At 59.0% G+C, this 13,232-nt stretch overlaps 1 protein-coding gene across 1 annotated transcript in view; it reads left to right on the top strand.

Annotated features, from left to right (window-relative positions):
* The window catches only part of CELSR1 (cadherin EGF LAG seven-pass G-type receptor 1), a gene marked incomplete at its 5' end in the record, with an annotated part of 155,990 nt that overhangs the window by 99,060 nt on the left and 43,698 nt on the right, over nt 1-13,232 (top strand). Inside the window, 6 exon segments of the mRNA XM_006164654.3 lie at nt 3,440-3,597; nt 4,519-4,682; nt 5,105-5,230; nt 5,999-6,165; nt 11,047-11,232; nt 13,065-13,178. Of these exon segments, the coding sequence (XP_006164716.1) occupies nt 3,440-3,597; nt 4,519-4,682; nt 5,105-5,230; nt 5,999-6,165; nt 11,047-11,232; nt 13,065-13,178 (915 nt within the window).

Here is a 13,232-nt window from a genome sequence, read left to right on the forward strand (position 1 = left end):
TTTTTTTTTGCTATAGGGTACATGCGCTCACCAGAAAGACAGAAAGAGACAGAGAGACAGAAAGTTAGAAATCATCCCCAGGGGGGATGGCCATGCCACAATCCCTTCTCCTTCATTCTCCTCTCAGGATCTTGGGCACACATGCACACGCGTCTGGCATGAGTTTAAGCCACCGGGTCCGGGACTCGAACTGTGGTCTGCTGGTCCCCCAGCTATCTCTTTTTAAACCATTGTGGAGGGCTGGCCCGGTGGTACAGCCGTTGCCATTCACGCTGAGCACACGCTGAGTGCCCGGATTTGGTGGGCAGGAGGGTGGAGGAAGGGAGCTGTGGCATGCCTAGAGCCTGCGGAGGGCACGTGCTCTGTCACGTACACGCGCCACACCGCGCTGTCAGGTACACGCATCACCTGCATAGTGAATAAAGAACAAGCGTGACGCACAGTGCGACATGCGGAAAGCGAGCCAGGCACCGCTACCGCCTCCTGGTTCCCCTTCCTGGCCTCCCATTCTGCGTGCCGGCCACCTCGCCCAAACTCAGTGCCTTCGCTCAAAAAAACACAACAGGAGCCCAGATCGAGCACACTGGCTGGGGCCCTGGTCTCGTTCCTGACCCGACTCAAGCCGCCACTGCGGTCACTGTCCTGTGTCCCGACCCCTCACAGGAGCCTGCAGCCCTCATCCTGTACTTGGCCACGCGGCATCCCTCACGGGGAGGCCGAGCAATGTCTCTGTCTCAGTCTTACAGGGAAAAGTGAGGAAGGGTCTTCCCAAAGGTCACCCGGGGAGTGAGTGGCCAGGCGACTCGTGGTGGTGGGTGTTCTTTTCCTTAGCTTTTTGCCATAGGGTGTGTGTGCTTGCTGGTTACAGAGAGACAGAGAGGGAAGGTGAGACATCACCTCCGGGGGCAGTAGCCACTCCACAGTCCCTACAGTCCCTTCAGCCTTCCTTCAGGATTCTGGGCACGCATGCACATGTGCCCGGCGTGATTCTCAGGCTCCCAGGTCTGGGACTCAAACCACGGTCGGCCGTGTGGCAGCTCAGTGCCTTAAACACCATGCCACCTGCTGGCTCCTATACTTCTTTACGTGTGATTGTGCATCTTAGCGGAGTACAGCATGGACTCAGAGCGTGTATGTAGTGGGTGGTGGTCGTATCGAGAATACATTGGATTGGTAGAAAAGCCATGATGTTTTTTTCTGTTTTTCTATGCAAAAATGCTTCATGGCTTTTCCAACAACCCAGTAGATGTAATCATCTTATTAAACCCTGACATCACCTTTTTAAATAAATTTCTTAGGGCCAACCGATGGCGTGATGGGTAAGGTGCTGGACTCCCACATGGCCAACCACGGTTTCAGTCCTAGGCATGGCAACTTGCTTTCTCACTCTCTGTCTTTTTCTGGTTAAATTTAAAAGTAATAATAATAAGTAATTCTCAAAAAAAAATTCTTTTTCTAGAAAAAGTATTACCATGTTGCAGTCTTCTGCCTCAGTTCCAAGCTGTGACCACAGGGCCTCCCACTGTACCTACCTCCTTTTCAGTCTCCCCTGCCACCCCTGCCTCAGCCCCCACAGCCAGCCGTTAGATTGGATCAGAAATCGACCCAGGCCTTCCCATGGTCCCAGCCCATGGAGCTCAGCACCCGGCTGTGTCAGGGCCGTCCCTTTTGACCGAATGGCCAGTCTGGGCATAGGGGCCAGCGTGCAGTGGGTGATGTTGCTCAGAGGATGCTGGCCAGAAGGTCTCGCTTGCTGCCTGACTCCCTGACGCCAGGTCTCAAGTCAGGGCCTCCCGGGGCCGGTCAGGCCAGCCTGTGCCGCTGCAGAAGCACCAGTGGGCCAGTTATTTTCTGCCTGGTGCCTCCAGTGACTTTTTGTCCCGTATTCACTTGAATCACATAGCCCTGAGTGGCTGATTCTGCCGTGTCCGACAGCTGCGCTGTGACAAACGGCAGCTTGGTTTCTTTTCTTTTTTTTTTTCTTTTTAAAAAATATTTAACCTTAATTATCATTATTATTATTTTCCAGTTTGATCAGAGAGAGGGAAAATGAGAAAGCAAGCCACCAGGGCCGGGACTTGAACTGTGGTCGGCCATGTGAGAGTCCAGAATCTTTAACTCCACACCACCTGCCGGGCCCAGGCAGCTTAGTTTCAGGAAGTCCAGGAATAAATGCTGATTATATCCCCTCTCCAGAAGACCCCACCCCCACCCAGAAGTGCAGATTACAGCCTGTGAAGATGAGGTGGGCAGCGGGAGGGCGGCTCCCCGGTCACACTGACATTTAAGCGCCATGATGGGTACTCTGCATGTCCGCAGTGCGGGCGGCAGGGGCGGTGACGACGTGGGCTGTTTCCTACGTGCCTCCGCCTGGTCCTTAACCAGGAACGATCTCATCAACTGACAGAAAACACAAGGTTCCCGTGGACCAGGTCGCTGGCTCCCATAGGGGAGCCCCTCGGGTCTGGCTAAGGTCCGTCCGTGGGGAGCCGTGACTCTCAGGTTGACCTCACCTCGTCGGTTCCCATAGCACGGAGGGGTGGGTCTCCTCACAGAGAGGAGGTGCAGTGATGGGCCTTGTGCCGGCTGTAGCTAGACAGGGCAGTGGAGGCCCCGGGGGTGTCCATGTACGGACGTGGGTGCTGCGCACTGCACAGCTGCGTGGGACTCCAACTGGCGGCCACAGGCCCCTGAAGTCACTCGGCTTCCTGCTCCATCCAGACGAGCGTTCTTCGGCCTATAGATACGCACCTGGTCTCTGCCTCCGCCTTCACACGGCGCCCTCCTGCACGTCCCTGCGTTCTTGTGATGCCCCCAGCGCCCTGCACCCAGGCCGGCCCCTGGCGCCCTGCACCCAGGCCCTGCTCCTGTTCGACCTCGCCTGAACTGCTCACAGCTGCAGCGGCCCTCAGTCCACACGTGGCCACTTTCCGAGCTTTGGGGAGGAGACTGGGGCCAGCGCGTGCACTATCCCAGTATCGCGCAGCTCAGTGGGAGCCGGGCACTGAGCTTTTCTACCAGCAGGGGCCTTTCTGGCTCACAATTCTGGGGGCTGGAAGGGCCCGGGGCACGAGGCTGGCACCCGACTGACCTCTGGCCAGGAGAAACAGGCAGGTCTGCGGGCATGTGTGGGGATGCGACTTCCCACTCCCCACCCCCCACACGCCCAGCCAGCCAGAGGTTCCCGTCCCCACAAAGCTGGGTCTTCCTCATGGAGGTGCCACCACCTCCCAGCACCTTAACACGGACTTTGGGGGACAAAGCACCACCCGACCCGTGGCGCCGTGAGCTGCACTGCGGGAGGGAGCAGGTTTAAGTTGGGGGCTCTCACTTCTCATCCATAGGCTGCCCTCTGCGGGCGACGTGCAGGGGTTGGCGAGCCTGCTGCCGGTGCTGCCGGAGAGGACGCTGATATCTCCTGTCCCTCCTGTTCCCTCAGCCTAACATTGGCCGCCTGGGTCTGCCCCACGGACCGTCAGGGGAGAAGGTGGCCGTGGTGACTGTGGACGACTGTGACACCGCTGTGGCTGTGCGCTTCGGCAGCTACGTCGGCAACTACAGCTGCGCTGCCCAGGGCACGCAGAGTGGCCCCAAAAAGTAAGTGCGGGAATGGAGGCTGGGGTCCCTGTCACTGCGCACGGGTGGCCCCTGCAGCTCTCCCAGGGCTGGCTGACACGGGTGCTCTGGGCTCAGCTCCTGAAGCTCCCACCAGGCAGCTGGAGTCATAGTCCCTCCCCATGGCTGGCTCTGACACGGTAGAACTTTCTAGAAAAAGTCCCCTTCGAGGTATCTGTCAAAGAGCAGGCAGCCCGAGTGCAAGCTTGCTGACCCAGAAACTATCCAGCCCTGTCCCCATGGGATGGCTGGCCTTGGCCTAGCAAGCCTGACCCTGAGACCGCAGACCTGGGTGGATAATACAGCTGTGTACCTGGCTGGTCCCAGGGCTTTCCAGGGCTCGCTCTGCTCCGAGAGAAGGCACCCGTGCCACGGTCCTGTGCCTCCTTTTGTAACACTGACCTGAGCAAAGGTCCCTGTGTGTTGGTGAGACGTGAATGGCCTTTTTGAGGACCACGTTTGGATGCACCTGGTGTACACTGAGCATCCGAGCCGGGCCCAGCTCCCCGCCCCGCCCCCCTTCTGCTGGGCGCTCTCTAGAGAGGTCGGGCTCTTGGCAAGGTCGCACCACAGCTGGTGGCAGTGCCAGTCCTAGCCTCCCTTCAAGTCTGCTCTCTTCCCTGGAGGGCCTCGGGCCGGGGAGGCAAAGCCTGTCTGGCCCTGACCCGTGCTCGCTGAGCTCCCGCCAGCCGAGGTGTGGGCGGGCCCAGGCCTCACTGGTTCGCTGTCACAGAAGCACCAGCTGGTTAGGGCATGGTGCACTGGGGGAAGCCGAGGCACAGAGGGCGCAGAGCCAGGCGGCACCAGAAGCAGACTCGTCCCTCAGCCCGGCCTCTGCTCGCTGGCCTCCCTGCCTGTCTGGTGGCCTCGCCACCCAGTCCCAATGACATGGTGTCTTCCCAGGTCCCTGGACCTGACCGGCCCCCTGCTTCTGGGGGGCGTCCCCAACCTGCCGGAAGACTTCCCAGTGCACAACCGCCAGTTCGTGGGCTGCATGCGCAACCTGTCGGTGGACGGCAAACACGTGGACATGGCGGGGTTCATCGCCAACAACGGCACCCGGGCAGGTTGGCGCAGCACTGGGGCGTGCGGGGCTGTGCGGCCAAGGGGGAGGGGTCACCTGCACGTCCCTGGGAGCCCCTTTCCCCCGGAACCTGTGCCCAGCTGGGTGCACTTCTGGGAGCAGACCCCAGGGCAAGCATGCGGGATGCGCTACTGTCACGGCTGCTGGTCCTGCCGTCTGGGGGTGCCGTGACGCTGCTGGGCCTGCCGCCAACCAGGCATGTGCAGTCCCAGGGGCTTGAGCACGTACCAGGGCCCAGGATCACCCAGAGACCCTGAGCCTCCCGTGGGGGCAGCATCCTGCACCACTGCAGTCTCACGTGCGATGCGGCCGGAGGGCCTCGGCGACTACTCGCGAGCCCGTTCTCCACACGGTCCGGCGGGAAACAGGGCGTCTCTGAGTCAGACCTGGTGTCTGCCTTGCCAGGCTGCACTGCCCGGAGGAACTTCTGCGAGGGGACCTGGTGTCAGAACGGAGGCACCTGTGTCAGCAGGTGGAACACCTACGTGTGCGAGTGCCCGCTCCGGTTTGGGGGGAAGAACTGCGAGCAAGGTGAGGGCCTGGCGCCGTCTGCACCCCCTTCTTACCGTGGCGGCTGGGCAAGGGGCCGCTCTTAGGTGTCAGGGTGCTCAGAACCCCTCACGTGGGGCTTCTCGTCAGGTACCAGCAGCTTCCCTATGCTTGTGTTCCCCGAGGGTCCGAGTACACACAGGGATGGACCTGCAGCCTCGTGAGGGGCGCCGAGCAGGCGAAGGGAGCAGAGCCCTGCACCCAGGAGCGAGTCACAGGACCCTCCTCTACTCTGACAGGGCTGCCCACGGTCGGGAAGCCGGGGTGCAAAGGAGCTGGCCGGGTCTCATGCAGCACGGTCCCGCGTGAGGCCTGAAAGGGAAGCCCCAGGCCCCCACTTGCCAGTCCAGGGGCACCCTCCACCACCTGCCAGCTGCCGGGACTGTGCCCAAAGAGGGCCCTTGGTCCCGCACCCCATGTGGCATGTGGTTGCAGACCCCCCAGGCAGCAGCCACGTCCCTTGGAAGCAGGGTGGTACTCAGAGCTGTCACCTTCTTGTGTCCAGCCCGAGAACCCCTTGCTCAGGTCATGGTTTGGGGCCCGAGGCCCTGAACTCACTTCCCAGGAAGGCAGAGTGTCTCAGGACCCAGATGCCACCGGCCAGAGGTTGCTGGATTCAGAGGACTGGCTGCGGGTACAGGTGGACTTCTGAGACGCCCCCACCAGGCCGTCCCCTCCCTTGCAGCTGATGAAGACCCTCAGGCCCACCCGATGTTGGGAGGCCCTGAGGTCCCGGCTCTCTGTCCACAGCCATGCCCCACCCTCAGCGCTTCAGCGGCGAGAGCGTGGTGTCCTGGGGCGACCTGGACATCACCATCTCCGTCCCCTGGTACCTGGGGCTCATGTTCCGGACCCGGAAGGAAGATGGCGTGCTGATGGCGGCCACGGCTGGCGTGTCCTGCAGGCTCCACCTCCAGGTGAGTGGGACCAGGCCCTACTGGGGCACTGCAGGGCAGGCAGGTGCTGAGCGAGGGGACCAGGTGCTGGGCAGTGCCGCCCGCCTGGGAGCAGGGGGCCCATGGAGCATGAAGGGGTCTGTGCCTCCCCGCCCTGAGCTGTGCCACCCTCTGTCTCCAGGGGATGAAGGAGGGCGGCCTGAGCCACTCCCTGCAGCAGCAGCACAGTCGCACCGTTAGTGACAGGGACACGTAGACCCCCTTGGGGCTATGGGGCCCCACAGGCTCCTGTCCCCTTCGCCTCCCTCAGAGCTGCAGGTGGGGGCACGCGGGCGCAGCTATGGCCCCCCTGACCAGGAGCTGTGGGGTCGGGCCGAGCACACTCCCTCTGGGTGTGGCCGCGCTCCCTGGTCGCTGCGCTCCTGCCAGGCCTTTGTTCGAGCATGTGTGTGTGTACGTGTCTGCGTGTGCACATCTGCACACGGGTCTGTGTGCTGTGTGTGTGTGTGCACCTGGGACCCGGGCATGCGCTCGGCGGCTATGGCTTCCTGTGGACGTCACCTCCCACCGTGCCTGACCTGCTGCCCTTAGGTCAGCCTCGCCTCTGGCCAGCCACACAGGAGCGCGCAGCCCCTGGCCCTGCATGGCCCGCCCAGTACCCTCTGTGCCTTAGTGGGGTTCCTTACCCCGGAGCCCCTGGGGTCCCGTCCACTGTCGGCTCTGCTCCGGGCCTCGCCCTCGTTCCCCACCTCGGGGGCTTCTCGTGCTGCCGAGGCCGAGTGTGCTCAGCTCCTGTCGGGGAGTCGGTTGGAGTGAGCTGCTCTTCCCTGTGCTCACCCAAGCTCATTCCACGTGGGGAGAATGCGGCTGAGCTGGCACTCCAGGCCCAACGCTCCCCCTCTGCCGGGTCCCCAGGACAGCCCCGGCTCCCTGCAGTCACCCCGTGTTCATCCTTTCTGCAGACTTGGCAAGAGGGGCAGGGGAGGGGCCTTGTGACCCTGTGGAGGTCAGTGGGGGCAGGACCCCAAGTGCTCCCTGTAGGGGCGCCTCCCAGTGGGCAGGCAGGGCACAGGCCTGGGGGGAGCAGGAGGCCTTGGATTCTCCCACCTTCCCCCTCTCCCAGGCCCGCTCAGGAGTGCGCTCAGAGCCCCGCCCAGGTGGTCGGAGTGCGCAATTACAGCCTCACTCCCTCGTTAACTTGTCATTTCCCGAGTCACCAGGCGGTGGGCCAAAACTTGGCAAGCACGATTCTGCCCGGGGATGGTATTTTTCTCCGTGGTTGTCTCACTGTTGGAACAAATTAAATTGGCTGTCTCCCGCTCAGTGACAAGCCAGAGCCTCGTGTTGTCATCTGGAGTGAGGTCACTGGAGGGAAAGGCACCCCCCGCCACCCGAGAACAGCCCGGCAGGCCCGGCTCCTGCCTTGTGGGAGTCATGTCCTTATGCGTAGCCCGGCCTCTGAGAAAGGCTGTTGCCAGGACCACGGCCAGCCTTGTCTGGAGGCCCAGAGGCAGGAGGGCGGCTTAGAGGGCATTCCACAGACCACCCCGGTCCCTTCTCAGAGCCCGGTGGGCTGGGATAAGAAAGAGGAGGACCCTGGTGGTTTCCAGCCCCGTGTTCTGCTCGGGCCTCTGGCAGGCCCTGTGAGCTGGGTACAGAAGTCTGGGTGTCCCGGTATGCCTCCTGCCCCCAGGGTCGGCCCGAGGAGGCTGTGTCATTATCCCACAGCCCAAACAATTTGGATAATTGCTCTCAGGTGCCTTAAACCCACCTGCATTGTCTACTGGGATAAGGGTGCTCTTCCTGAGTCCTCCCGGAATCCGGTGACAGACACATGGGTGCAGCTTCTTTCCGGAGTCCTGGGGTTCACAGAACTGCTGGCGCTTCTCTTAGACGTGATGTTCTCACTGTTGATCCGCTGCCTTGGCGTTTCGTTAGCAAGGAGAGTGAGAGAAGGGCAAGGGAGGTGAGCGAGTCCCCTTGAACTTCTACAGAACCCAAGGAGGCAAAACGCAAAGTCATCTGAAGTTGACCATCAACACGGTTTCTCAGTTAGTAAACGTGGGGTTTTATTCCTCTCTTAAGGTTTTTGCTATAAGGTGTGTGCGCTCACTGCAGAGAGACAGAGACTGAGAGGCAAAGGGCAACGCGTGGAAGCTCCCCTCATGGGGAGCGGTCACACTGCAGTCATCTCTCTCTATCTTCCCTTCTTTCGGGATTTCGGGTACACACGCACGCGTGCCCAGCATGGTTTGGGGATTTGAACCATGCAGTTGGCCAAGTGGGGCCCAGCTGCCTTAACCACTACACCGTGGACTGATGCTGTGGACTAGCCCGGGGGTGTTTTATCTTTTGGGTAAATTGGTTCTTTTATCATTATGAAAATGAGAGATGTGGGTATCTTTTTTTAAAATAGCTTTTCTTCTTTAAAAAAAAAAATTAACTTTATCTATTTTAATTTGACCAGAAAGGGACAGAGTGAAAGAGAGAGAGAGAAAGTGAGAAAGTAAGCTGCCAGATCCGGGACTCGACCCGCAGTCAGCCATTTGGGAGTCCAGCGCCCTTAACCATCATGCCACCTGCCGGCCCTGAGATATGGGTATTTTTGAGTCTCCCACCCCCACACACTCCTGTCCCAGCCTCCTGGTTAGCTAGAATACATGCAGGCACCCCTCTCCCGCTGTGTCAGGCCTGTCTGGGCTTGAACTCCCGCCTCCTGTGGCTGCATCCATGCCCTGCTGCCTGTGCCACTGCAGCTGGGCCCCAAATCCTTTTTGTCTCCCGTAATGATCTTTGCCATAAAGTCTGCAGTGTCGCATGTTAACATCGCTGTATTGGCTTTCCTATGGTTGGTGTTTACTCAATGTGACCTTTCTGTCCCTTCACTGTCAACGTTTCTGTACCTTACCTTTAATATTTGTTTGTTTCTTAAAAATCTACTGTGCCTTTTAGCTGCCATTACTATTACTATGATTGTTTTGGCTTTTGCTATAGGGTGTGTGTGCTTGCCTGAGAGAGAAAGACAAAGAGAAAGTGAGAGCACACCCCAGGGCAGATGACCACCCCACAATCCCTTCTCCCTTCTCCTCTTGGGATTTGGGGCACATATGCACACATGTCCGGTGTATTTTCCAAGCCACCAGGTCCAGGACTCGAACCATGTGGTTAGTCATTTGGGATCCAGCCACCTTAACCACCACACCACCTGCTGGCCCAAAGTTAACTTTTAAATATGAGTATTTGGGCTCGTAATAGTCCTGCTTCCTGATTTTTCTCCCGTGGAATTACCCACAGCAGGGAGTTCGACTCGTCTCTTGAAATAGCACTCCCAGAAATCGGAGTCTGATGGTCGTGTGACTGTTTCTGTGAACCTTCTGCGTCCCGTTGTCATTTCCAAGTGTGTGTCTCCTGAGTGCGTTGTCTAGGTTCCCGGAGTCTGTTCCCACTCCTCAGTTCGTCTTGGTTTTCAACATGCCGTCTCGTCTTCCCACATGTGTGGTTACTCCGTGTAGCGTGCTGGGCATTGTCGTGAGGCCGGGTCCAGGGTGGACGTGTCATCCTCCACGTGTGCGCCTGGGGCCGGCGGGGCAGTGCGGGCCTACATTGCTCGCAGTCGCAGATGAGAAGAGTCGAGGCTGGGCTGAAGTTCCTGGGCGAGCTGGTCTGCTCCTTGCCTGCTCTTGGTGTGTAGGCCTTCGGGGTTCTACCCTGAACCAAGGACAAAAGATGCCCTGACCCCTAGGCAGGCCCTGAAATCCAGTGTTTTAAAAAAAAAAAAAAAGAATTATTTTTTCAATTTTATTTATTCATTCCTTTTTTATTTAATTTGACCACAGAGAAACACAGAGAGAAAGTAAGTCACCAGGTCTGGGACTCGAACCATGGTCGGCCATGTGGGAGTGTCCAGCGCCTTAACCACCACACCACCTGCTGGGCCCTGAAATCCAGTTTTTAATCCCCCAGTCGCACAAGTCTAGGAAGCTTTGTCCTGTTTTCCAGCTTCAGCTGTGTTTTCTAGAATCGGCCACCACAGGGGACAGCAGAACCAGGCTCACTTCTGAAGGCCTCTGTGTCTCCCTGCATGTGACCCCAGAACCCTGGTGTGCTTCGACTCATTCCAGTGCCTTCAAATAGATTTCCTCTGCTATTTTGTCTCAGGCCTCCTATTCTCAGGAGGAAGCTGGTCCAAATGACCCAGCCTCTCACTGCGGGAAATAAGGTCCTGGCTCTGCCTCCGTCCACTTCATTTCAAAGTAGGAGCTCTTTGGCCAATCTCAGTGCAAATTCCTGTGTGTGCGTGTGTGTGTGTGCGTGTGTGTGAACACATAATTAAACACAGAGGATTGAATCTGATCTCATAAAGTGTAACGTGTGCATAGAAAACTCCGAGTCCAGTGCCCACCTGAGTCTGTGGTGGTCCCTGATGCATCAGAAGTCTAACAGGGCCGACTCGCTCCGTCAAATCGCAGATACTTTTGCCATAGTGGAGAGCATACGATTCTGACCAGTGTTAACCGCTACACGGGGACAGCTCTGCGGCCTGGTGTCGAGACAGCTCGATCCCACATGGCTGACTACATGGTTCGAATCCAGCCCCGAGCTTTGAGACACGCACTGGGTGCCTGCCATGCCCCAAGTCCTGGCGGGCCGGAGGAGTGGAGAAGGGACTGCAGCGTGACCGCTCCCGCAGCCGCCTTCCCACTTCCCCTCTCTGGCAAGTGCACGCACCCTCCGGCAGAATTTTAAAAAATAAAAAATAAAAAGCACCACCAGCAAGTGAAAACTCGGCCTAGCCGGGGAACCCATTTGACCCAGTTTGGCCTTGTTATTAAAGTGACTGCCAAGTGTCCCCGTGTCATTGTCATCGCACTGACAGTGGGTGTGACTCTCCTTGTCCTCCAGATCCTGAATAGCTACGTCCAGTTCGAGGTGTCCCATGGGCCTGCTGATGTGGCGACCATGAGGCTGTCCAGGTCACGTGTGGCCGATGGGGTGTGGCACCACCTTCTGATCGAGCTGAAGAGTGCCAAGGAGGGCAAGGACATCAAGTACCTGGCGGTCATGACCTTGGACTATGGGATGGACCAGGTGAGTTGGCCCCTGCACCCTCTTTGGGACTGCCCCCCTTCTTCAAGCCCACGGGAAAACAGACAACCCCTGAAAGTGCCAGGGTCAACAGAGACCTTGTCGATTTGGGTCAGCAGTTTCTGGGCCCCCGAGTTGAGGTCCCATGTTCCACCCTCTGCCTCTGAGCCTCTTCCCACCCGGATAGTCAGCCCTGTGTTCAGGAATGGACGTTGTCCGGCTGTGTTTTCCGTCCTGGTTCCCCTGGTGCCGCCCGCAGCCACGTTTTTACAAGTTACAACAACAGCTGTATGTGTATGCCCAGCACGGCCCTGTCTCGGCCCATTGCTAGGTTGCTTATAGAAATACCTGAAGTTGGAGCATTTCTAAAGGAAAGAGGTCTGCTGGTGGGAAGTCCGAGGGCGGTGTCCGTAAGGCCAGCTGCAACGTGGCTGACAGCAGCCGGGAACATGGCGGGCCTGTGCAGTCAGAGGCCGCACCCTTTGTCCTAACAACCCGCTATCTTGGGAATGGGTCCCTTCTCGCGAGAGCTAGAACCAGCTCAGTCTTTCCCAGACCATGACTCCATTCCTGAGGCCACACTTCCGCCATCTGCCCACCTTGATCAGTCCCACCTACTGGGACCAAGTTTCAAAAGATCACTTTTGGGGGCCAAGTCATTATCTAAACTGCACATTTGCCCCAGCCCCTAAGGTTCGTTTCTTCTCGCATATAAAATATGACCCCCCACTCCAAGAGTGCCACTCTGATTTGTTCCAGCACCAACTCAGGTCCCCAGGCCACATTTGAGAGTCAGGGTGAGCTCCATCCAGCTATGAGCCTGTGAAGTAAAAATAACACGCAGGACGGTGGATTAGGTGCAGGCTAGGAGTGGCCCCTGCCCGGAGGAACGGAGTAACAGGTCCCAGGCCAGCCACAGCTCAGGTGGGCGGACGGTAGATGACGAAGCTTGAGGACAATCTCGTTTGACGTCGTGTGCTGCGTTCCCCAGTGGAGGACGCCCCGCATCCCTGGGCAGCCCTGCACCCCACGGCGTTGTTCGTCATGGCCCACGGGGTTGCTGGACTGCGAGTCCGGGGCCTGTCGTTTCCCCACAGGGCTGTTGCCAATGGCTGCAGTTCTGAGGGCTCGAGGGCAGCCCCACCCCTGCAGTGTCCCTGCAGATGAAAACGCTGGGGTCCAAGCCCAGAGAACATGGACAGTGGGTGAAGCTGGGCGAGTGGTCCGGGTCCTGGAGGGGCTATGGGACACCAGAGTGTGTACCTGGCCCAGGTGAGCAAGTGGCGTACTGAGCAGCAGGGCACAGTCATAGCCGGGTGACACGAGGCACATGTGACATGCACACAGTGACGGGGCTGCACGTGAGTCCCCGAGCGCTTAGAGTCCAGGCCCTTACAGCTCTGAGAGGAAACAGCTGTCATTCAGACATGCCCTCCTGGACGAGGGCCTCCGGCGACGCCCGCGGCCCATACCGTGTGGACACGGATGTAGTTGTTTACTGTGTCTGCCTAATAGCGTGCCGAGCTCCTGTCACTTGGGGCTTGTCTACTGGTGAGAGTGAGCCCACCATGGAGCGGGGAGGGTTGTCCACGTTCCCCTTGCTGGCTACTGTGGCTGGGCTGGGACACGGACATGTGTCCTCTGAGCCCGTCCCTCGCCCACCGTCATGTGCAGTCAGGTGCGCTCCACGAGAAGCCAAGCCAGCCTGGCCTGGCCAAGCCCTCTCCTCGGGACCCAGCTGTGATCGGGTTCAGGGAGTCTGTGGAAGGGGCCTTCCTAGGGGAAGGTGGCTCCAGGGTGGCGGACGTGGCCCTGAGCCTCCCCTCTTCGCACAGAACACGATGCAGATCGGGAACCAGCTGCCCGGGCTGAAGATGCGCAGCCTCGTGGTCGGGGGCGTGTCTGAAGACAAGGTGTCTGTACGCCGTGGCTTCAGGGGGTGCATGCAGGTATGGCCACGGCAGCGTGCCCTCAGCGGCTCGTCTGGCTCATAGGCACCCGCC

Source organism: Tupaia chinensis, unplaced genomic scaffold (assembly GCF_000334495.1).
Source record: "Tupaia chinensis unplaced genomic scaffold, TupChi_1.0 Scaffold143651_1, whole genome shotgun sequence".
Taxonomy (NCBI): domain Eukaryota; kingdom Metazoa; phylum Chordata; class Mammalia; order Scandentia; family Tupaiidae; genus Tupaia; species Tupaia belangeri.